Source organism: Gambusia affinis, linkage group LG07 (genome assembly GCF_019740435.1).
Source record: "Gambusia affinis linkage group LG07, SWU_Gaff_1.0, whole genome shotgun sequence".
Taxonomy (NCBI): domain Eukaryota; kingdom Metazoa; phylum Chordata; class Actinopteri; order Cyprinodontiformes; family Poeciliidae; genus Gambusia; species Gambusia affinis.
The window spans coordinates 41,018-66,762 of NC_057874.1; the positions used below are offsets into that span (position 1 = coordinate 41,018).

At 35.4% G+C, this 25,745-nt stretch overlaps 1 protein-coding gene across 13 annotated transcripts in view; it reads left to right on the forward strand.

The window, feature by feature from the left end:
• hyi (hydroxypyruvate isomerase) overlaps window positions 1–18,167 on the forward strand; it is a 42,702-nt gene extending 24,535 nt beyond the window's left edge. The window contains exons 7-16 of one of the 13 annotated variants that reach the window (XR_006371040.1): window positions 2,922–3,056; window positions 3,125–3,697; window positions 15,062–15,146; window positions 15,370–15,520; window positions 15,618–15,769; window positions 15,861–15,979; window positions 16,056–16,141; window positions 16,239–16,326; window positions 16,405–16,644; window positions 17,020–18,164. Coding sequence is in view for 1 of the 13 variants with exons in the window: in XM_044121513.1 (XP_043977448.1) it covers window positions 2,922–3,056; window positions 3,125–3,180 (191 nt within the window). In the remaining 12 variants the exon portion in view is untranslated. Of the gene's footprint in view, window positions 1–2,921; window positions 3,057–3,124; window positions 4,679–15,061; window positions 15,155–15,369; window positions 15,521–15,617; window positions 16,645–17,019 lie in introns of those variants that run through there. The other 12 variants (XR_006371037.1, XR_006371036.1, XR_006371039.1 and 9 more) reach the window with 12 other exon arrangements.
• Window positions 18,168–25,745: the final 7,578 nt, after the last annotated feature.

A 25,745-nucleotide genomic window follows, 5' to 3' on the forward strand; every position in this document is an offset into this window, starting at 1 on the left:
TGAAATATATAAGTGCATTCAAGTCCTTCCTAAACCTGGATAAAAAAGTGAACCTGAGTTTGCAGAATTAGAAAGAGTCCACACATATTTATAACAAGCCAAATATCTAAATACACATTTTATGATCCAATACTCAGTCTGTTTTCTGCACTGTAAAAAATTAACTTAGGGGGTTATTACATTAACAAAAGAATATCATGTACTTTTAACTAAATATTTTCATATTTCAAACAAAAACGTGATGCAACCATGTTGGATAAACAAGAAATTCTACAACTTCACGTTTATAAAATTGAATCATGTTGAGATAACATGATTCATTATAGTCATTCTGATCTTGTGCTGAAGCCGAGTGAGATCACGGGATATCACGTGAGTTCACGCAAGACAATCGTTTTTGTCTCAACTTGAATAACGTATTCAAGTTGAGACAACATGATTCAATTTAGTCAGATTCATTTCCCTCTGAAGAGGGTCTAGTGAGATCAGGGGCTCACGAGAGATTATGCGACTAACTGTTTTGCACCTGGGAAGACTTCAAAGCGGTTTTAGTTACACATTAAACTATAGATATTGGTTTTTCTCTGCAGGGCACTATTGGCATTTAAGAACTGCACTGATACAGTGCATTTAAGAACTGTAAAAAAAGTATATATTTTTTTAAAATACACTTTTTAAATAAACGTCTTTGAATTAACATAATTAAATCATGGAAAGGATTTTCACATAATTAAATAGTTTTCTTTCAGCATGAAATATGATCGTTGAGCTAACTTAATTTTCATGAGTTGGATCAACTTAATAATTAGTGTGAACATATCACTGTGACATAAGTTGGTTTCTCCAGTGTGCTGTGGTGGTGCAGGGATTTAGCACACTGCACGTTTGGAGGCCTTAGTCCTTGATGGAGACGTCGCTGGTTTGACTCCTGGTCCTGGCAAACTTTGCCGCATGTCCTCACCCTGTCTTCCTACTGTCTCAAAAAAATACGAGCCACTAGCGCCGCAAAAACTCTGAGAAAAAAAAAGGAAAAAAATAAATTGTTTCAACTAAATTGCCATTAATCTTAGTCAAGTAAATTATTTGGTCCAAAGAATTGCAAATTAGTTTGGCTGGCTCTTTTAAATCACATTGGGTCCAACTATAGTAAATGAGTTGAATCAACCTTAATAAATTAAATTGAGCCAAAACATTTGCTTTAAATTGGAATAACCACAATATATTAAGTTCAGCCAACACGTTTGATTTAGAATCAACCATAGAATAACTATAATAACATAAGTTGAGCCAACACAATTTGCTTTACATTGGAATATTCTTAATAAATTAAGTTGACATAACACATTTGCTTTAAATAGGAGTAACAGAATCACATGGTGCTGAAATAAAGCAAAGTAATCAGGTGGAAAACCTTTCCATGATTTTTTTTTATGTTCATCCATAGTTATTTTTTTCAGCATGACCTGACACATTTAAAATTTTTCTAGTATTGGTAGAATGAACAGAACAAGAAATTAAAACTCAAACACAACACTAAATAAAACAGGGCCTTCCTCAGAATGCACATTCTTAATGTTTCAAAAATGGGTACATTCTTAACACCTATGTAAGTACAAGAGTATAGTTTTCATTTCCCACTGACATCTGAACACGACTCTAGTGTGTAATGTACACTGTAACCAAATGGAAGACTTTGCTTATTATCGGTAACAGTTCTGTTATTGATTCAATTTATTTCCAATAAAAGTACGACTCTGTCTTCTCCATCTACAAACAATAGACTCTCCACGAATTGATGATAATAATAGTATCATGAAGAGACATGAATGTATTGTTGGTGGAAATAAAAAAGATCTTGTTTGAAGAATTTTTGAAGAGAAACAACCTCAACAGAACAACAGCTTCTGAAGGAAAATCATTGCTCTACACGAATATTTTCAAATAAAAAAAGACCAGTTTGTTATTAAGCAGCAATGCACCTACTCATTTTTGGTTATGCACTGCAGATACAATGTACTGGATGGTGAGAAATTCAGTTTTTAGCTGTGTCCAAACAGTGTTTTTGTTTTGTGTTCTTTTATGCAATTCATAATTTTTCTGTACTTTTTGTTAGTTTTATATAAAGTTTTACTACCATCTAATTCTAACCTCATAAGGCAAACAGTTTTTCTCAGTCACAATACTTAAGCTATAGTTTACATCAGAACATCCCTCCAGAGTAAACTGTTCTATGAACAACATGACTAATCAATTCAACTGTCTTACACTGAAACAAGGATTTGTCATTCTGAGGCACTGAAATGTTCATTGATCCAGATATTTTTTTGAGAGATGAACTATGGATTTGGAGAAGTTAACTAGATTTTGTACGTATGTGGCTGTTTGGTGCATTTCTCAAAAAATGTTTTACATTTGCAAAACAGTAAATGTCTTAATTTGTTCTAATAGCTGAGAAAAAATAAATAGACTAGATTGTCTCTGACATCTATGCTCCATACTCTGCTTGTTTGCCATTTTTATTTTTAAAACACTCAGATCATCTGCTTGGATTTTCCTCAGTGTACGACAAGGATGGGCCAGGTTAGGTAGTTTGGAGATGAAGTTAAAAAAGAAATGTTGAGATAATTTTGAAGTGGACAGAGAGAATTGTGGAGATGTTGAATAAAAAATGTTGAATTATAAAGTACAGGGAGGAAGTGAAACAAAATATGCTGAATGCAAGGAGCAGTCGATTCATTTGCTTGCCTGTTCTTTAAAATTTGATTTAAACACATTTATAGTGTGTTTAAATTAAATATTATTACTACTACTATTGTAGTAGTAATAATAATAATTGTATCACAATGTGATTTCACTGAGATTGCATAGTGCATGAGATGCATGGTAGGCAGTGATCTAAAATTAAATGTCTCGTTACTCAGGCCATGTTCAGATTGCACAGGTTCCAGGCAGGAATGAACCTGACAGCGATGGAGAGTTGTGTTACAGATACTTGTTAAACACACTGGAAAAGCTTGGCTATCAAGGATACATTGGCTGTGAATACAAGCCACTTGGTAAGTCTTTTTTAAGTATTGTTGATGCAATTCAAGAATGTCAACTGATAATTGTTTGTTACCTGCAGGCTCCACAGAAAAGAGTCTGGGGTGGATCCAACAATACTGGGCCCAATATTCTTGAACTTTTCTGAAAGTTCAGTGGATTTTTATTGTTCCTTAAAGCTGTAGTATGTAAAAAAATGGTTTTTTTTATATTTTCTCGTGATGGTGACTGTTGGAGTTAGGCACCAGCGCACCTCCCGACCCCACTAGAGATAAGTGTGTATGATAATAGATGGGTATTTGTTATTACTCATTTGTTATACATGAGCTTGATTGACAATGATAAGACTACTAGTGGCTCTGATTGGTTGTTTTTGACCAAGATCTGTGCTTTTCTGCAAATGGGAGTATTAGTGCAAGGAAATGGTGGAGGTGCTCAATCTTTTCACAGTCTATGATCATCAGATTACTTGTCTCAAAGTGTCATGATACTGTAACAGTTTGAACAACAAAAACATATTTTTGTTACATACTGCAGCTTTGAAGTGTTCTTTATGAAAACCACTGAAGGGGAGCCTTCCAGTGCAGCGGAGGGCCAAACTCCTGCAACATGAGGATGACTTCTGTATCACAGTCTACATTCTGCTACAGATCTAGTGAATATATGATCATTTCTATTTTTACTTCATATCAAGATAATACTTGAGTGTTATTTTGACACATTTAGCGTCTTGTAAAAATGTATTTGATCTTCCCTCCTTATTTAGCTAACATGTAAAAAAAAATGTATTTTTTAAATAAAAGATTTACTCTTATATGTAAACAATTAGTTTGGACAAATTTGGGGATGTAATCAACCTGGGAATGTTTATTTTGTATCTTGGTAATTATTCTGCCTAAAATCCTGATCTGCTTGATGGAGACTCTGTCCACTTTTTAAAACCTGCTTGTCAAAGTGGATAGAGCACAGAAACATCAACAACTCCATTGGTCAACCAAATGTTGACATTACTGATGTAGTAATGATGGCTGAAGAAACCATCATCCTCCAGGTCCATGAACCCTGAGGGACCTGAAGGAAATAATGATTCTGTCATTTATGGTGGGGGTTTTTTGTTGATTTTTTATTCTATGTCTGTTTTTCTAGTGATCATAAATGGTAAGACAATTCCATATATAAAATAATAGAAAAGCACATAAGTAAAGCATAAATGATTGTAACTCTGAGTAATTGAATAGTGCAGGTCAAAAGGCATGTTTTAACATTTTCTCTTACAGAAGGGAGCAACTAGGATTACACACAGTTAAATTAATGAATCTGGTTTTTATTTTACAGACACATACTTGCATGTAATCAAACAGTGGCTAAAGTTATGCGATTCCTCATATGTTGGATCAGACATGCTAGTGATTAAATATTAAAGTTTTAGTTAAATGAGTTGATTTTTGACAATGATTCTGAAGAGAATATAAAGTACATAACCTGTGAAGTATGATGGGGTGTTGAGTAAGCTGAGAACGCCAGATGTGACAGAATGTACTGATAAAACCAATTAAACTGTTATAATTTTAATTAATAGCTTTTTGTTTCAGCATTCATTAAGTGTTTCTTAAAATTAAATAATCACTGATCAGTCTCTCCAGGGTTTTGTGATTGTTTTTATATTTTTTCCAATCAAACTAACAGATTTTGTGGTACTAATTTAGAAAGCTACAGTGGGCCAGATGCAGTGGCGGAGCCAAAGGGGTGGCAGGGGTGGCATTTGCCACCCCCAACAGAGCCCTTGCCACCCCTACTGGCACCCCACTGGAAATGGTCATTTTAAAATATAATACTTATGAGATCTGCAAAGATTTGCTAGGAAATCTGTAATTTCCGACTGTCCCTGAAGGCAGCCCGACGCAGTAGCAGCTCACTGACGCTATTCATTGGTCAAGCTGACATGCCCCCCCCTCTCGTTCCAAATTTTCCGAAATGAAAATATGTTCACCCTATATATGAACCCCTCTGATAAAGCCTTGCTCACCCTTTGGCCACCCCTTTAAAAAAAGTCTAGCTCCGCCACTGGCAGGATGTGAGTTTAACACCTGTGGTGTAAGGGATTTGGTGCCAGCACTCCCAAGGCTGTGCACTCAGATTTGGTCTCCCTCATCAAGTGTGGCTTAAACCCTGAGAACAAAGATAAAGAACTTGGTTAGAGAGAAACCAAATTCCTTTGCCCTGTTTCTATGATCTCCCTCCTCCTTCACCAGAGAGAGGAGATAAGTCTTGTTTTACAACACTGTATGCTGCATTTGTGGTTCTGTAAGTCTGATTTCCCTTAGTTTTCTTGCTTAATTAGTTAAGTAGTTTTGAAGTTAATTTCTCAGTATTTTAGTTTTATTTGGTCATAGGTCGTTCATTTATCAGATCTGAATGGTGTGCACACACACACACACACACACATATATATATATATATATATATATATATATATATATATATATATAGTGAGGGCTAGGCAGCTAACTGCAGCTACAAAAGCAGCATCAGAAGAGTGTCCTTTTAGGAGCCCGAGGTGTGGAAAAAACAGGAGGCAAGTGTTTTTAGTTTTGGTGAATACATATTACGTGATTTGCATAAAACAACAATTACAAAAACACGATAAGACATAAGACAATTGACTCCGAATAAATTAATTGCAATATCTTGAAGTTCGTAGCTTTTTCTTAGCTCGTCATTCTTCAGATCCTGATGAGGATCTGATCAAACAAGAAAAAAAAAAACCAACCTAAAAAGTCAGAAAATCCATTAAGTATTTTATCAAAATAACAATTATGTACAAATATAATACAAATAAATAATTATTAAATTTAAGCATTTAGTTTGTGCATATTAAACGTAAACAATTAGATTTCTAATAATTAGACAAACATTTCAATAATTAGGTTAAATTAACCATAATTTAAATAAAGTATCAATTATATTTTAAGTTAATCAATTTAAATCAAAGAGCACTTCCAAAATATCAATCAAGAAAAATAAAATTAATTAATTGTCAAATACTCAAGCAGAGTGAGGGAAAGAAAAAAATAATTAAATAAGTTTATTGCGCAATATCATATTTAAGTGTAGCTACATTCTGTTCTGATAAATTTTATTTTAAAACTTCATTGCCTCAGCATCAATTTAAAGTGTCAGAACACGCACAAAATTCAGCAGCAGGTTACTTTATCAAGAGAGTGGGTATGCTTAGCCACAATCAGCTGAGCCAGAATCCCGGTGACATCCAGGTTAGCAGCGACAATAATTCTAATAAAACAACGCTCCAATGAGCAATCGAGCAGAAGTTTCACATATAAAAGCAACACTGCTTTCAGATAATAAACTCATCAGACAATCAAATCAGTGGCCAGATTTTGATGAGTCCGTGAGGAAGACGCCAACAACGAGGCACAACCACAGTGGAAATAGGTGAGGATCTTTAAACTACGCGCTGGAGGCGGGGCTTTAAATGAGCTAGCAGAGTTTGGGGCAAACAGGAAGTGGGCCCGCAAAAATAAAAGTCCTTGACTAATTGCGGGTTACAATAGCTATTGAGGTACTGACTTAATCATAATTAGATTTACAAATATAGACCTCCTGAATGTGATTGTTTACATAAGGAAATTTTGCACATTTTATGCAGAGCCGCATTGCTGTCATAGAATAAGTTTAACTCCATCAAACTTGGAAATGTAGATATTATTAATTCCCTGCAGAGCTCCACAGTAAAACGGGAAAACCGTTAAAGTACAACTAAAATCAACTTCTTTCTCGCTCCCCTTTCTATTTTCCTCAAATGTTATCCTATTCATGTGAAACGTATACCAGCAGTTAAGGGAACAAATGTGATCATGTAGAAAATGTTATTTCTTTATTATCGCTATTGCAAGGATACTGAAGGAAATAAATCTGACAATGCAACCTTGCTAAATGTAAAGCATGCACCAACAAATTTTATTTTGGTTTAACATAAAAATTAAATCATTTTTTTCTTAAATTCTACAAAAGAATATTCATAACAGTAATTTTTTTGGAAAACTAATTATGTGAAGTAAAATTATGTCACATGTTTAAACTGCAAATCCACTGAACTGCAGTCATTAAAGATCTAGATTGCTGCAAACAAAATCTACAAACACATTGCACAGCAGTTGTCTGTGTCGGTTTGAGGGAACTTAACGCAGCCTAGGTGGTACCACCAGTTGCATCTGTCACATGCAATCTGCAAATAAAAAAATCAAAATGGTCAAGTAACAACATAAAAATATTCAACATAAAGAATGTTTTTAGTTCCTTATGTGTTTACTGAAGGTAATATTGGGTTTTGTCAACATAAAGCTTCTTCCTAATCAACAATATATGCTTGGTAGCCCAATATTTGAGGAGATTACAGCCTGTTCCTGACATGTATGGAGGTAAAAACAAATTCTGGGAACATAAGCAACCGTGTTTAATGTTTTACGACTGTACTTAAAAATCTTTTGTATATCTCAATACTTTGCAACTATTTTAAGGATGGTATATGGGTTGCTTGAATTTAGTTTTCAATGCATTACATTGGGGCTGCACAGTGGCGCAGTTGGTAGAGCTGTTGCCTTGCAGCAAGAAGGTCCTGGGTTCGATTCCCGGCCGGGGATCTTTCTGCATGGAGTTTGCATGTTCTCCCTGTGCATGCATGGGTTCTCTCTGGGTTCTCCAGCTTCCTCCCACAGTCCAAAAACATGACTGTCAGGTTAATTGGTTTCTCTAAATTCTCCCTAGGTGTGTGTGTGAGTGTGTTGTTTGTCTTGTATGTCTTTGTGTTGCCCTGCGACAGAACCCCGCCTCTCGCCCGGGACGCAGCTGGAGATAGGCACCAGCAACCCTCCCGACCCCATTAGGGAAGAAGGGTGTTCAGATAATGGATGCATTACATTGTTGTCTTACCCACATCTGATCTTCTTTGTCCTCACTGCCACAGTGTCTGAAGAGGTTCTCCACTGACTACAGAAAAACAAACCACAACTTTAAATCAATGTTATAAAATAAACTTGTTGTTATTGTTATTTTGCGTTTCTTTTTTTTATTTTTATAATTACGTTTGTTAGTGCTCTTTAGAAAGTTAAACAACAATAATCCTCTGTGTGTGTCTTAGTCTTCTAATCATCCCTCTCATAAACAGATACAAGTAATAGAAACTGCACATCATATTGGCATATTAGGCAGGATCACATGGTGTCTGTCTATTCATAAATTGAAACACATGTATTTAAGGTATTTCTGGGATTTATGGTAAAAGAAAGTATCACTGAGTGTTTACTTTTTTATAATTTTCTCCAACTTAAGCCATTGAATGTATAAAAATGGCATTCAGAAAATTTTAATAAGTCTACAAATATATATATGATATATATATGTATATGTTGTGAAAGTTGTCATTTTGTAAATGTTAATTTTATAAAAACACAGTAATGAATATAAGGGTTCACATGATACAGCTCATTCCAGTTTTGTACTTTCACAAAATGCAAATTCTTTTTGCTTTCTATGTTACATTAAAGCTACTCATGAAAAGTGTAATTGTATTCTAGAACAATTTTAGGTTTGTTTATTATGTTTTTTGCATCAACAGTTTTACATTGGGTTGTGTTATGTGTAATTTATTTATTAGAGATCAAGGCCAGGTGTATTGAAATGTTCTTCACTAATTGAATTTGATATAAACACTAACATGATTGTACTTCACACATCTGCAAAGTTCAATATTTTAATATTTCTAATTAGATAAAATAGTTGACCTAACACAATTTTTTTTGTGCGTGCATGATTTTACACAAAACATAGTATCCCACCCACATAGGAACTGCATAAAAAAATTTCAAGACACCTGATTCTGAAAGAAGTGTGGAGGAAATGTTGAGTTTCGTGGTATTAACATCTTCTGCTGGTGATGGAAAGTTCAGGTCGTTGTTTTACAGTATGCACTCTGCAAACTGTACTGACAAATATATATTTTTTAAAATGGAAAGAAGATTAACAGTAGACACATTACAAAGACAACATATTTGTCAAAGTAGAGGTCATGACATTTATGAATAATTAAACATTTTTGCTATACTTATTTCAGAATCTTTCCATTGTCATTAAGAGAAATCAACCATGTAATAAAGCAATATAATTCATAAACTACATTATATTTTTGGCAGAAATACACAGTTTAAGTTAGCCAAACTGTTCATCATCTTAAAAGTTCTACTTACGCAAAATAGCATCAGATTAATGTCAATTAATCTAATGCTATAGTGGTGATTATTAGACCACCACTTTCATATTATTCTTTTTTTTTCACAACATCAAAAACATAAACTGGGATGTATACAAATATAATGATATATAATTCTATCTATCTTCAGACATAGATAGATATACATGAATGTGGAAAGTGACAGAACAGTACACATAAAGGTTATATAAATCAATTTGTAAACAGACAATGTTCAACATTACATAGGAAATATAAGTAAGTAAACATCACTTACTTTAAGAGCAAACACAACATAAAACCACATCTTGCTGGATGGCATGTTGGACTGTTTCACGTTTCCACCTTGACACTTTCATTCCTTTGCTTCTTATAAATGCCGTTGTTGAGAGGATAGAATGTTAAATTAACATTCTAGTTATCCAATTATGACATTTTTAATTATAATAAACAATATTTTTTCTTGTTTTTCTCACCTTGTTGGATACATGCAATACCATAAAAAGGACCCTGGTCATATAGACAAGTGTAACTTTTAAGTGCATACAATTACTGTATGGAACCATCAGTTGAAATTCTTTCATATTTAATAATGCTGTCAATAAATTAGAATTTGTAAGAAAGGGAACCATTTACAATTACAACAGTACAGACAATTTTGTAAACATTATTCACATGACATTTTTAACGACATCAGAACTGACCATCTTACATGATAATAATAAGGAATACATAAATTTTATATATAGAGGTCAATAAATAAGACATGGAGATTTTGGCAGGCTAATAATAGGCTTTGCAGTAAAATGCATCCCCTGCTAATATGGAGAAATAAAGAGATAAGGGGAATTTCACCTTTTCAACATAATCAGAGTAGCTATATGAACTGCTGGTATGAATTTTATGTCAATAGGATAACATTTGAGGAAAATGGATAGGGCATGCATGTATCGGTAGGCTAAAAATCCATAATGCCAAAAAATGCATGTCCCTGCTAACATGGAAAAATAAAGAGTTAAAAGGGATTTCACCTTTTGTACATAATCACATTTGTTTTATAAACTGCTGGTATGAGTTTCATATTAATAGGATAATATTTGAGGAAAATAGATAGGGTATGCAGATATCAGCAGGCTAATACATCCCTCTGCTACCTTGAAGAAATGAAGAATTAAGAGGGATTTCACCTTTTCAACATAATGATACTTGTTCTCTGAGCTACCGCAATAAGTTTTATATCTACAGGACAATAGACAGGGGATACAAATATTGGCAGGCTCAGTAATTAAAATGCATCTCATCTACATTAATAGACTAGACAGTTAAACATGATATAAAATGTTCTACATAATAGGCCTCTGTTTTGTAATGCTTTAAGCTATTATATGTTGTTAAAAGAAAATCGTGGAATTTCAAACCATCTGCGGAGTACATTTTCACAATGTGACAGAATGGACATTAGAATTATTACACCCCCTCCCTTTTTTTACTTTACTTTATTTAAAGACTTCTTTTGACCATACCTTTAAGCTGCACTTCCCCTACTTGTACTGAGATGCAGTTACAGCAGTTCGCCACCAGTTGGCACATGGAGCACGGTGAGCACTCCTGACTCAGCGAGCCAACGGCAATTTAGTGCAGTAACGGCTGGTCAGCGGAGGCGCTCACTGTCGCTCTTGTCTGTGTTAACAGGTAAATATCAATTAGCGCTGCTATTTACATAAATTGTCTTGTTGAGGGGAAGTGTGCTAGAGTAAAGTAACTAAATATTTATGTGTAAGTTTTAAATGAGCATTTTTGACCTATATTGTAAATATTTATTGACTCAGCGAGCCAACGGCAAATTTAGTGCAGTAACGGCTGGTCAGCGGAGGCGCTCACTGTCGCTCTTGTCTGTGTTAACAGTGTAAAGAAAATAAAAGAACCTGCGAAAAACACACTGCCTAATCATTAAGTGTGCAACAACAAGACACTGACTGAAAAACGTTAGACTCATTTGTCTCTATAAAACTGTAAAAACCGTATTTATTTCAATTAATCTGCGATATAAAACCCACCGTTTTAGGGCTAACATGGTTAAGAAACAGGATAATAAAAGTTTCGTCTTTGGTCATATTTCAGTCCGTTTTCTCATCAATATGAGAGAGTTTAGAGCGATGTGCGCTCCCGCGACAGAGGTTGCAATTCACGGCACAGACCTATGCAGGGGCAGGGGCTCAAATTTAAAAAAACAGGCACATTGAACACAAACTATGTACAACAACATAGCAACAACCCATGTTAATCAAGAATTTAATTTGATCCTACTATATTATTGCTATCATCCGGGGAAATGCACAGCAAATATAATCTATATTTTCCCCAACAGGTATAAAGTTTCTGTTTCTGCTGCTGACAGTCCTGGAGGGCTGAGCTGATCTGTCGCTGTTGTCAAGTGACGAGAAATTAACAAAGTCCAAACCTTGTTAAAAAGAGAGAACAAATCAGCTTTATTACATCTGTACAAACGGAGAACTCAGAAGATAGATCTGACTAGACAAAGGAATCACATCTCTACTGTTTAATGCCCTTCGCACACAGACGGTGACATCGCTGATATTCTGAAAAAGCTTATCAGATTAATACACATAGTGAGAAAAATGCAACCTTTAGTTAAAAACCAGTTTCAGGCAGAATATTCTGTGCCTAATAATAATCACTAATAAAATAAAAAGAATAAAATAAATATATATGTTGTTTTTCTTGCCCATAATTTGATAGTTAGAGGACACAGATCCGGCCCCTCCTCCTCACCATGAACCCGAAGTCTGAACAACATGGAGCAGTGGCGGAGCTATAGGGTCTGGTCTGTCACTCTGGATGTATAACAATTATTTATTTATCGCACTGGAACAAACTTGTGAAGGCTAGAAGAGAAACAATGACTCTGTAAGTCTGAGTAAAATATGACTAATTAAACGTTGTATGATTAATATTAAATAAACTTCTAATAAAAGTAAACATACTGTAAATAATTATTTTATTCCACACTGTTAAACAGAACAGAGCAGAGGACAGAAGGCCTCTGGTTATAAGGTTATGAAATAAGCAAAATTGCTGCCATTTCACTAATTAAGCTCTAATAATATCTATTTAACCTCTAGAACAACCTGACTGCAGACTGATTTATAGATCTAAAGAGCTCAAAGGGGTTTGATGTTAGCAACTCTGAGACCTAGAATTATAAGATTGGGATATCAAGGCAAAGAAATCTCAGTAGCTGCTGGTAGGGGTCATTCAGGGGCCTCCAGACACGCAGGGGCCCCTAGAAATGGTTTAATTGTAACATAGACCATAGATCTAAACCTGTAGCATCATTTATAGAGAATGACAATGTTATTGCATTTTATTTAAAGCATTCAGCTGAGAAAATTTAATTAGGATGTTTACTTTGTAAAAGTTTAAAGAATCATCTTGATAGTTTGATTATTTTACCATGGTTACAATATGGTATAATCTTTGTGTTTGAATTGGTTTTGTTCACAAATACATCACAGCAAATAATCAATAATCAGTGATTGATTTTAAACTCAGTCATTAAACCTGTTCTCCCTCTCACAGATTCACCTTATTAATATTTAAACATGTTTGGGTTCTTGGGGGAGGGGGATCCTGTTTAAGGCCCCATATTACCTTTGATAGGCCCTGCATGAACAGCCGATGCGATGCACATCTCTAGAATCTACCTGGAATCTACCTGGAATCCCCTGGTGGCCCCTGTCAGTCCGCCGATGCTTTGGAGACATTTTGATTCATTTCATTGTGGCATGTTTGGCTTTGTGCTGCGGTTCCACAGTATTTTCTCTGATGTTTATTTTATGAACTCTAAATGCTCTGGGCCGAATCTTCCTTTAACACTTGAAGTTCTGCAATAACTTCTATTTACAGCCGTGAACCTCCAGCCCTGATCCAGTAAGCAGCGGCTTCAACCTGCCAGGTAGAAACGTTAAGGAGAAGCAGATCGAACAGAGACCGAGTGGTACCGGGGCTTTGAGCTGCGTTTCGACTCGCGGTGATAGTTGGTACTGTGTCTTATATCAGGATGTCTGATATAAAGTCAGGTATTCTTTATATCTGTGAGTGGGACCGACTCAGACTGCCTGTAGCGAACCGGGCTTTTACCAGAATGATTAAGTTAAAGTCAGAAGTTTTCTCTGCAGCTGAAGCATTTCTGTGTTTAGGGGTGAGGCGGGTTTTGTCCCGCTATTGCAAGGACTATTATAAAAATATAAATAGAAACAGTTTTTCTAACGTCAACATCAGACCTACGTTTTTATTCACAAAACAAGGTAAATAAATAAAAATAAAAAGAATAAAATAAATATATATGTTGTTTTTCTTGCCCATAATTTGATAGTTAGAGGACACAGATCCGGCCCCTCCTCCTCACCATGAACCCGAAGTCTGAACAACATGGAGCAGTGGCGGAGCTAGACTTTTTTTTAAGGGGTGGCCAAAGGGTGAGCAAGGCTTTATCAGAGGGGTCCATATGGGATGACCATATTTTCATTTGGGAAAACCAGGACACCTTGGAGTGTGTGTGTGTGTGTGTGTGTGTGTGTGGGGGGGGGGGATCTCTGATTTCTGTAGCTAGCTAAAATAATACTAAATTAAAAATAGATTAATTAAATTAATTAATATAACTAGTTAGGTTATAATTCAAAGCTTTCATATGACATAGCCTACTTACATTTCAGTCATTATAAAACTTAACAATGGTTTTTCACATATTCTTACCACACATTTCAAGCAAGAGCTGGGAGATATATCCTGGCCAAATGAATAAAACATTACAGGGCAGCATGTGCACTAAAACATATCTTTAAAAGAATCTGTCTAAAACACGATCTATCAGCACTAGCATGGCTAATATAATAAACGAGGCACTACGGAGCGGTGCACAACCATTTTTTTTTTTTCTTTTTAGAAATGCATGACAAGTGCCGCCTCTCATTAGGAAGGTAACACAGCGGTTGCCGCGGAGCGGTAAAATGTTGTAAATACCTACAAAACTCCTCAACGGTGTACTCTAAAGCCGCGGGTATGTTTTGGATCAAGCAGGAACCACATGTCAGCTTAACCAATGAACAGCGTCAGTGAGCTGCTACTGCGTCGGGCTGCCTTCAGGGACAGTCGGAAATTACAGTTTTCCTGGCAAATCTTTGCCGATCTCATAAGTATTATATTTTAAAATGACCATTTCCAGTGGGGTGGCAGTAGGGGTGGCAAGGGCTCTGTTGGGGGTGGCAACCACCCCTCTGGCTCCGCCACTGACATGGAGGCTCTGAGAGTCATTAAACTGAGGGCAACCAGACAAGTTTATTTTTTACTAAATTATTATATTTAGCTAAATATTATTGCTGAGGGGGACTAACAGGCCTTTCTCACATACAGATTAAAAATAAAAAAAATAAAAAAAATAAAAAACTCAAAAAGGGCACTAGGGGAATCAAGGATAAAAAGGGCAGGGGCTCAAGCCTCCTACGCCCCACCTCTGCACGTGCCTGGGTCGTAGCACCTACCGAGTTATGTTAGCATGGTTAGCACCATTGATGTAGCAGCTAATAGGCGCCATATTGCTTGTACAGATTGTGTTCAATTGTATCGGGAATATGAACTCAGTTTTCAAATGGCATTACCTTTTAAGCACATTTATTAACTATTAAAATGTGTCTGTTATGGTTGTTTATTTTCGTTATTCTTTTTTTTCAACAGACCATTTTACTGCGTGTTTTGTTTGGTGGGGAGCAGAAGTACGTGAAACTTTCTGACCTAACATTTGATGGATTCATGAGAGAAGGTTAGTAGGTTAGTAAAATAATCTCACTTCTTTTTTCTTTCATAAGAAACCCATCTTGCATTAAGTATTTTTTTCTTTGCATTAACATGTATTAAAATGTTATACTGGATTGAACTCACTGGCATTTTGTAAAATTAATTGGGTTACTCTACTTATTTCAACCTTTGCTTATCAGCAGTAAATGCTTTCATTTTCACTTCTTTAAAATTTCTTTCTGTTTTAGTTTGTCTGAAATGTAACATTCCAGAAGACAGACAGCAAGATCTGAAGGTGTATGACCAGTTTGATAGAGAAGTTGATGTTTGGTTTTGAAGAAATAGTGAATCAGTCATCTGGAACCTTTCAAGTTATGTTGAACAACAAAGAATATCCTGGTAATCACTAACAATTCACCGATGTATTTATATTTAATTTAGAAGCTGGTTTGGGGGCATTAGAGTTCTAAACAGGCTGTTGCTTTACTTTTTTCAGGTGCTGTTCTATCATCATTATCTTCATCTTCTGTCACATCAGATGATATTATCATCCTGACTATCTCAACGTATGAACCATCAGAAGAAGGAGCCACTGCTGAAGGAAGTCAACCTAAAAGGCCATGTCACATAAATTATGAGGCGCAAGCAGTAAATTATTACATTTAATTTAGCATTGTTTATGTACTTTCTAGGTTTAGTGGTTCAAGAGCTTTTAATTTTTTTTTCTTTGAAATTGAAGTTGATTGAAAAAAGCTTGACAACAAAGCCTGGTGGTGAGCGTATGCAAGAACTAAATGCTTGAGAGATGCAACCAGAAGACAGATGATAAACATCCTTGCAGCTGACAGAAACACATGGGTAAGAATCATACACTTAGACTATAATGAAACATTTTGGTTTTGAGTTGTTTTTTATTATTTTTTACAAATATCAGTTCATTCCCTCCTAAAAGTGTCAGAGTGATGTATGCTGAGGGGATTGTTGCCCTATTTCCCTATCATGTTTTCAGAACATGGATATGTAAGTAAAAGGGTCTTAGCAACATTGAGCATATACTGTATATTTACTTTTAAAGATGTTTATGGAATGGTTAGTCTGCTTGTATTTATTGACATAGGAGCATTACTATGATCCAGAAAGCAGTTCAGGATACCTTGCATGGCATTTAAAGACCATTCAAACGGCAGAGGAAAAGGGTGCCTCAGGTAGCAAATCTCCCAAAAGTAAGTTTTCTCAAACGTAAATATATGTAAAGTAATGTAAAATCTGTGGTTGGGAGTTAGATTTTTTTTTAAGGTGGTGGACCAGGCCATGGCCAATCCAGGGTTTTCACTACTGACAAAGTGATGTCAGATGAGGAAGTGGAAACAGCTATTGCTTTTTTGAAACACTTTGCTGATGATGACATTGTCCGTGAGAAGATGAAGGCTACCTTCCATTACCGTCATTCAATGGTCAATGATGAAAAGAAAGCAGCAGATGTCTTCTCCGTCTTTTCACGGTTTCTGGACACACCAGGACTGGTAAGACAGTTTTATCTCTTACACTACTAAAATATTTAGTGGCAACAGTCATAGGAGTTTGTCCTGTAACTTGTGTATTGCCAGTTTGAACCCCAACTCTTTCTAAATTGTTATGTCCATGGGAAAGACACTTCACCTGCCTTGCCTGCTGGTGGTGTTCAGAAGGCCTGGTGGCACAAGTACATGACTGCATTGCTTATGTCAGTCTTCCCTTGTGCAACTGTGGCTACAATGTAGCTCGCAACCATCAGCATTGGAATGACTAAATGTGGTGTAAATCACTTTGGTGTCCTCTGTACTTCATAAAGCACTGTACAGGTACAGGCTATTTACCGTCTTATCACTGTGTAAAATCCTTTTATTTATGCATTTCAGATAGAGCAAGATTTCAGACTCCTGTTTGGCGACGGCACTGCCAACAAATTTTTGGAGAAATGGCCCACCAGTCTCAAATCCAAGGTTATAAAGATGGCCTGGTACCCACCACTGAGCTCTTGGATTTATTGTTGAGAATGGTATGTTGGTCTTCTAGGTAATTGTGAGAAATTCATATGTTAGTGGGATGATGTTTACCTGAAGCTGTTGGTCTATATGTTGGGATAGTGGCATGTCTGCTATTTTGCTTCTGCTGCATCTGCTACTACCATCTGCACAAGAACGAAAGAGGCCGCATAAGATGTCTGAATCTCAAGCAGTGGATCGATCACCTCATCAGATTTCTAAATGTACTGCTTAACAGTTGCTTAAAAATAAAAATGCATAATTCAGTCAAACAACTGCTTACAACATAGATGTTGGAGGAACAAAGGAAACACCCAGAGTTGAGTGCAGGAATGCTCCATTAGTGTGACATATGTACAGTAACTTTTCATGAACATTTTCATGCTTATGAAGTTACTAAAATGATGAAAGGTTTTGTTTGTTTGATGTCAACCATCTATGTTATCCGAAGCCCTTTGACATACAAATGTCATATGAAGCAAATGACACTGCTGTCTTTGTTGTCCAATATTGCTATCTTTGGTGAACATTGTTTATAAGATTATTAAACTGACACCAGTAATTATGTCACTGGATCATAAAGTTGAATAAATGTTGTCACGGTGAACTTATAACTTTGTGATTATTGTGATTGGTAGATTTTATAAAAGCCATATAATGTGAGCATTATATGGTATACGTGTAAAAACAAAAACTGGAAAAAGGGAGAAAAAAACAACAAAATAAAGAGTAAATTTAGTGTAAAATTAACTCGATAAAAATAACAATATTACTCTGGAGAGTGTAAACAAGCAATAGTGATAAATAATTTGAATCACTCACTTGTTGATTGTGACAATAAAGTGAGTAAAATTATCCCTCAAAATTTGACACTGGCTATAGAGTACATTTTATACTATTTTCGAGTGGGACCAAATATTATCTGAAACGGAGTTAAATTCAACTGTATAGGTGTTAAAAAGACATTTGGTTTTTTACTGTGTACAGCATAAAAAATGCTGAGAAGCAGTAAATCTGGTTGTTTGAAGCTGGAACCAGTTCGAAATTTTGAGTTTTAAGCTTTTTTACTGCTAGTGACCAAAAACGCTTTATCTCAGCGAGAGAAGCCAAAAATGGACAGTTTGTGAAATTTCAGCACCACAATCAAATTTCAGCATAATTTTCTTAATATAACTTGGAAATGCTGAGAAACAGTAAATCTGGTTGTTTGAAGCTGGAACCAGTTCAAAATTTTGAGTTTTAAGCTTTTTTACTGTTAGTGACCAAAAACGCTTTATCTCAGCGAGAGAAGCCAAAAACGGACAGTTTGTGAAATTTCAGCACCACAATTTAATTTCAGCATAATTTGCTTTAGTACAACGTGGAACTGCTGAGAAACAGTAAATCTGGTTGTTTGAAGCTGGAAAGAGTACAAAAATTTTGAGTTTTAAGCTTTTTTACTGTTAGTGACCAAAAACGCTTTATCTCAGCGAGAGAAGTGAAAATATGTTTTTCTTAGTTAGGGAGGTAAGTGTTTGTCATTTGGTTTGTTTACTTTTAATTAGGTAAGTTGGTTAATATTCAGATAGTTTCCTTTTGTTTGTTGTTTTCGGCATTAGCTCATTCTGAAGTCATACGCTCCACTTGTAACATTTCAAGTGAAAAAATAAATCTCTTTTAAATAAATGTAATTACAAAATGTTCAACTTCGTGTTTTTGGCTGCTTGGGATCTGAAGAGGTAGGATTCTTTATGTTATGATCTGGCCACGCCTAGACGGGTCGTAACAGGGCGAATTTTATGTGGGACATTTAGGAGGAATTATAATGGGACATTTGGACGCATTTTATATGGGACATTTGGACGCATTTTATATGTGACATTTGGACACAATTTATATGGGACATTTGGACGCATTTTATATGGGACATTTAGGAGGATTTATAATGGGACATTTGGACGCATTTTATATGGGACATTTGGACGCATTTTATATGGGACATTTAGGAGGATTTATAATGGGACATTTGGACGCAATTTATATGGGACATTGGGACGCATATTATATGGGACATTTAGGAGGATTTATAATGGGACATTTGGACGCATTTTATATGGGACATTTAGGAGGATTTATAATGGGACATTTGGACGCATTTTATATGGGACATTTGGACGCATTTTATATGTGACATTTGGACACAATTTATATGGGACATTTGGACGCATATTATATGGGACATTTAGGAGGATTTATAATGGGACATTTGGACGCAATTTATATGGGACATTTGGACGCAATTTATATGGGACATTTGGACGCATATTATATGGGACATTTAGGAGGATTTATAATGGGACATTTGGACGCATTTTATATGGGACATTTAGGAGGATTTCACCGACAGAAGTGAAAAACGGAAATTAGCCTATGTGAAATTTCAGCACCACAATCAAATTTCAGCATAATTTGCTTAATATAACTTGGAAATGCTGAGAAACAGTAAATCTGGTTGTTTGAAGCTGGAACCAGTTCAAAATTTTGAGTTTTAAGCTTTTTTACTGCTAGTGACCAAAAACGCTTTATCTCAGCGAGAGAAGCCAAAAACGGACAGTTTGTGAAATTTCAGCACCACAATCAAATTTCAGCATAATTTGCTTAATATAACTTGGAGAAGCAGTAAATCTGGTTGTTTGAAGCTGGAACCAGTTCAAAATTTTGAGTTTTAAGCTTTTTTACTGTTAGTGACCAAAAACGCTTTATCTCAGCGAGAGAAGTGAAAATATGTTTTTCTTAGTTAGGGAGGTAGGTGTTTGTCATTTGGTTTGTTTACTTTTAATTAGGTAAGTTGGTTAATATTCAGATAGTTTCCTTTTGTTTGTTGTTTTCGGCATTAGCTCATTCTGAAGTCATACGCTCCACTTGTTGTAACATTTCAAGTGAAAAAATAAATCTCTTTTAAATAAATGTAATTACAAAATGTTCAACTTCGTGTTTTTGGCTGCTTGGGATCTGAAGAGGTAGGATTCTTTATGTTATGATCTGGCCACGCCTAGACGGGTCGTAACAGGGCGAATTTTATGTGGGACATTTGGACGCATTTTATATGTGACATTTGGACACAATTTATATGGGACATTTGGACGCATTTTATATGGGACATTTGGACGCATTTTATATGTGACATTTGGACACAATTTATATGGGACATTTGGACGCATTTTATATGGGACATTTAGGAGGATTTATAATGGGACATTTGGACGCATTGTATATGTGACATTTGGACGCAATTTATATGGGACATTTGGACGCAATTTATATGGGACATTTGGACGCATTTTATATGGGACATTTGGACGCATTGTATATGTGACATTTGGACGCAATTTATATGGGACATTTGGACGCAATTTATATGGGACATTTGGACGCATATTATATGGGACATTTAGGAGGATTTATAATGGGACATTTGGACGCATTTTATATGGGACATTTAGGAGGATTTCACCGACAGAAGTGAAAAACGGAAATTAGCCTATGTGAAATTTCAGCACCACAATCAAATTTCAGCATAATTTGCTTAATATAACTTGGAAATGCTGAGAAACAGTAAATCTGGTTGTTTGAAGCTGGAACCTGTTCAAAATTTTGAGTTTTAAGCTTTTTTACTGTTAGTGACCAAAAACGCTTTATCTCAGCGAGAGAAGCCAAAAATGGACAGTTTGTGAAATTTCAGCACCACAATCAAATTTCAGCATAATTTGCTTAATATAACTTGGAAATGCTGAGAAACAGTAAATCTGGTTGTTTGAAGCTGGAACCAATTCAAAATTTTGAGTTTTAAGCTTTTTTACTGTTAGTGACCAAAAACGCTTTATCTCAGCGAGAGAAGCCAAAAACGGACAGTTTGTGAAATTTCAGCACCACAATCAAATTTCAGCATAATTTGCTTAATATAACTTGGAGAAGCAGTAAATCTGGTTGTTTGAAGCTGGAACCAGTTCAAAATTTTGAGTTTTAAGCTTTTTTACTGTTAGTGACCAAAAACGCTTTATCTCAGCGAGAGAAGCCAAAACGGACAGTTTGTGAAATTTCAGCACCACAATTTAATTTCAGCATAATTTGCTTTAGTACAACGTGGAACTGCTGAGAAACAGTAAATCTGGTTGTTTGAAGCTGGAAAGAGTACAAAAATTTTGAGTTTTAAGCTTTTTTACTGCTAGTGACCAAAAACGCTTTATCTCAGCGAGAGAAGCCAAAAATGGACAGTTTGTGAAATTTCAGCACCACAATCAAATTTCAGCATAATTTTCTTAATATAACTTGGAAATGCTGAGAAACAGTAAATCTGGTTGTTTGAAGCTGGAACCTGTTCAAAATTTTGAGTTTTAAGCTTTTTTACTGTTAGTGACCAAAAACGCTTTATCTCAGCGAGAGAAGCCAAAAACGGACAGTTTGTGAAATTTCAGCACCACAATCAAATTTCAGCATAATTTGCTTAATATAACTTGGAGAAGCAGTAAATCTGGTTGTTTGAAGCTGGAACCAGTTCAAAATTTTGAGTTTTAAGCTTTTTTACTGTTAGTGACCAAAAACGCTTTATCTCAGCGAGAGAAGTGAAAATATGTTTTTCTTAGTTAGGGAGGTAAGTGTTTGTCATTTGGTTTGTTTTCTTTTAATTAGGCAAGTTGGTTAATATTCAGATAGTTTCCTTTTGTTTGTTGTTTTCGGCATTAGCTCATTCTGAAGTCATACGCTCCACTTGTTGTAACATTTCAAGTGAAAAAATAAATCTCTTTTAAATAAATGTAATTACAAAATGTTCAACTTCGTGTTTTTGGCTGCTTGGGATCTGAAGAGGTAGGATTCTTTATGTTATGATCTGGCCACGCCTAGACGGGTCGTAACAGGGCGAATTTTATGTGGGACATTTAGGAGGAATTATAATGGGACATTTGGACGCATTTTATATGGGACATTTGGACGCAATTTATATGGGACATTTGGACGCATTTTATATGGGACATTTAGGAGGATTTATAATGGGACATTTGGACGCATTTTATATGGGACATTTAGGAGGATTTATAATGGGACATTTGGACGCATTTTATATGGGACATTTGGACGCATTGTATATGTGACATTTGGACGCAATTTATATGGGACATTTGGACGCAATTTATATGGGACATTTGGACGCATATTATATGGGACATTTAGGAGGATTTATAATGGGACATTTGGACGCATTTTATATGGGACATTTAGGAGGATTTCACCGACAGAAGTGAAAAACGGAAATTAGCCTATGTGAAATTTCAGCACCACAATCAAATTTCAGCATAATTTGCTTAATATAACTTGGAAATGCTGAGAAACAGTAAATCTGGTTGTTTGAAGCTGGAACCTGTTCAAAATTTTGAGTTTTAAGCTTTTTTACTGTTAGTGACCAAAAACGCTTTATCTCAGCGAGAGAAGCCAAAAATGGACGGTTTGTGAAATTTCAGCACCACAATCAAATTTCAGCATAATTTGCTTAATATAACTTGGAGAAACAGTAAATCTGGTTGTTTGAAGCTGGAACCAGTTCAAAATTTTGAGTTTTAAGCTTTTTTACTGTTAGTGACCAAAAACGCTTTATCTCAGCGAGAGAAGCCAAAAATGGACATTTTGTGAAATTTCAGCACCACAATCAAATTTCAGCATAATTTGCTTTAGTACAACGTGGAAATGCTGAGAAACAGTAAATCTGGTTGTTTGAAGCTGGAACCAGTTCAAAATTTTGAGTTTTAAGCTTTTTTACTGTTAGTGACCAAAAACGCTTTATCTCAGCGAGAGAAGTGAAAATATGTTTTTCTTAGTTAGGGAGGTAAGTGTTTGTCATTTGGTTTGTTTACTTTTAATTAGGTAAGTTGGTTAATATTCAGATAGTTTCCTTTTGTTTGTTGTTTTCGGCATTAGCTCATTCTGAAGTCATACGCTCCACTTGTTGTAACATTTCAAGTGAAAAAATAAATCTCTTTTAAATAAATGTAATTACAAAATGTTCAACTTCGTGTTTTTGGCTGCTTGGGATCTGAAGAGGTAGGATTCTTTATGTTATGATCTGGCCACGCCTAGACGGGTCGTAACAGGGCGAATTTTATGTGGGACATTTAGGAGGAATTATAATGGGACATTTGGACGCATTTTATATGGGATATTTAGGAGGATTTATAATGGGACATTTGGACGCATTTTATATGGGACATTTGGACGCATTTTATATGGGACATTTGGACGCAATTTATATGGGACATTTGGACGCAATTTATATGGGACATTTAGGAGGATTTATAATGGGACATTTGGACGCATTTTATATGTGACATTTTGACGCAATTTATATGGGACATTTGGACTAATTTATATGGGACATTTGGACGCATTTATTTGGGACATTTGGACGCATTGTATATGTGACATTTGGGCCTTAATTTATATGGGACATTTGGCGCAATTTATATGGGACATTTGGGCGCATATTATATGGGACATTTAGGAGGATTTATAATGGGACATTTGGGCGCATTTTATATGGGACATTTAGGAGGATTTCACCGACAGAAGTGGAAATTAGCCTATGTGAAATTTCAGCACCACAATCAAATTTCAGCATAATTTGCTTAATATAACTTGGAAATGCTGAGAAACAGTAAATCTGGTTGTTTGAAGCTGGAACCTGTTCAAAATTTTGAGTTTTAAGCTTTTTTACTGTTAGTGACCAAAAACGCTTTATCTCAGCGAGAGAAGCCAAAAACGGACAGTTTGTGAAATTTCAGCACCACAATTTAATTTCAGCATAATTTGCTTTAGTACAACGTGGAACTGCTGAGAAACAGTAAATCTGGTTGTTTGAAGCTGGAAAGAGTACAAAAATTTTGAGTTTTAAGCTTTTTTACTGTTAGTGACCAAAAACGCTTTATCTCAGCGAGAGAAGCCAAAAATGGACGGTTTGTGAAATTTCAGCACCACAATCAAATTTCAGCATAATTTGCTTAATATAACTTGGAGAAACAGTAAATCTGGTTGTTTGAAGCTGGAACCAGTTCAAAATTTTGAGTTTTAAGCTTTTTTACTGTTAGTGACCAAAAACGCTTTATCTCAGCGAGAGAAGCCAAAAATGGACAGTTTGTGAAATTTCAGCACCACAATCAAATTTCAGCATAATTTGCTTTAGTACAACGTGGAAATGCTGAGAAACAGTAAATCTGGTTGTTTGAAGCTGGAACCTGTTCAAAATTTTGAGTTTTAAGCTTTTTTACTGTTAGTGACCAAAAACGCTTTATCTCAGCGAGAGAAGCCAAAAACGGACAGTTTGTGAAATTTCAGCACCACAATCAAATTTCAGCATAATTTGCTTAATATAACTTGGAGAAGCAGTAAATCTGGTTGTTTGAAGCTGGAACCAGTTCAAAATTTTGAGTTTTAAGCTTTTTTACTGTTAGTGACCAAAACGCTTTATCTCAGCGAGAAGTGAAAATATGTTTTTCTTAGTTAGGGAGGTAAGTGTTTGTCATTTGGTTTGTTTACTTTTAATTAGGTAAGTTGGTTAATATTCAGATAGTTTCCTTTTGTTTGTTGTTTTCGGCATTAGCTCATTCTGAAGTCATACGCTCCACTTGTTGTAACATTTCAAGTGAAAAAATAAATCTCTTTTAAATAAATGTAATTACAAAATGTTCAACTTCGTGTTTTTGGCTGCTTGGGATCTGAAGAGGTAGGATTCTTTATGTTATGATCTGGCCACGCCTAGACGGGTCGTAACAGGGCGAATTTTATGTGGGACATTTAGGAGGAATTATAATGGGACATTTGGACGCATTTTATATGGGACATTTGGACGCAATTTATATGGGACATTTAGGAGGATTTATAATGGGACATTTGGACGCATTTTATATGTGACATTTGGACGCAATTTATATGGGACATTTGGACGCAATTTATATGGGACATTTGGACGCATTTTATATGGGACATTTGGACGCATTGTATATGTGACATTTGGACGCAATTTATATGGGACATTTGGACGCAATTTATATGGGACATTTGGACGCATATTATATGGGACATTTAGGAGGATTTATAATGGGACATTTGGACGCATTTTATATGGGACATTTAGGAGGATTTCACCGACAGAAGTGAAAAACGGAAATTAGCCTATGTGAAATTTCAGCACCACAATCAAATTTCAGCATAATTTGCTTAATATAACTTGGAAATGCTGAGAAACAGTAAATCTGGTTGTTTGAAGCTGGAACCTGTTCAAAATTTTGAGTTTTAAGCATTTTTACTGTTAGTGACCAAAAACGCTTTATCTCAGCGAGAGAAGCCAAAAATGGACAGTTTGTGAAATTTCAGCACCACAATCAAATTTCAGCATAATTTGCTTAATATAACTTGGAAATGCTGAGAAACAGTAAATCTGGTTGTTTGAAGCTGGAACCAATTCAAAATTTTGAGTTTTAAGCTTTTTTACTGTTAGTGACCAAAAACGCTTTATCTCAGCGAGAGAAGCCAAAAACGGACAGTTTGTGAAATTTCAGCACCACAATCAAATTTCA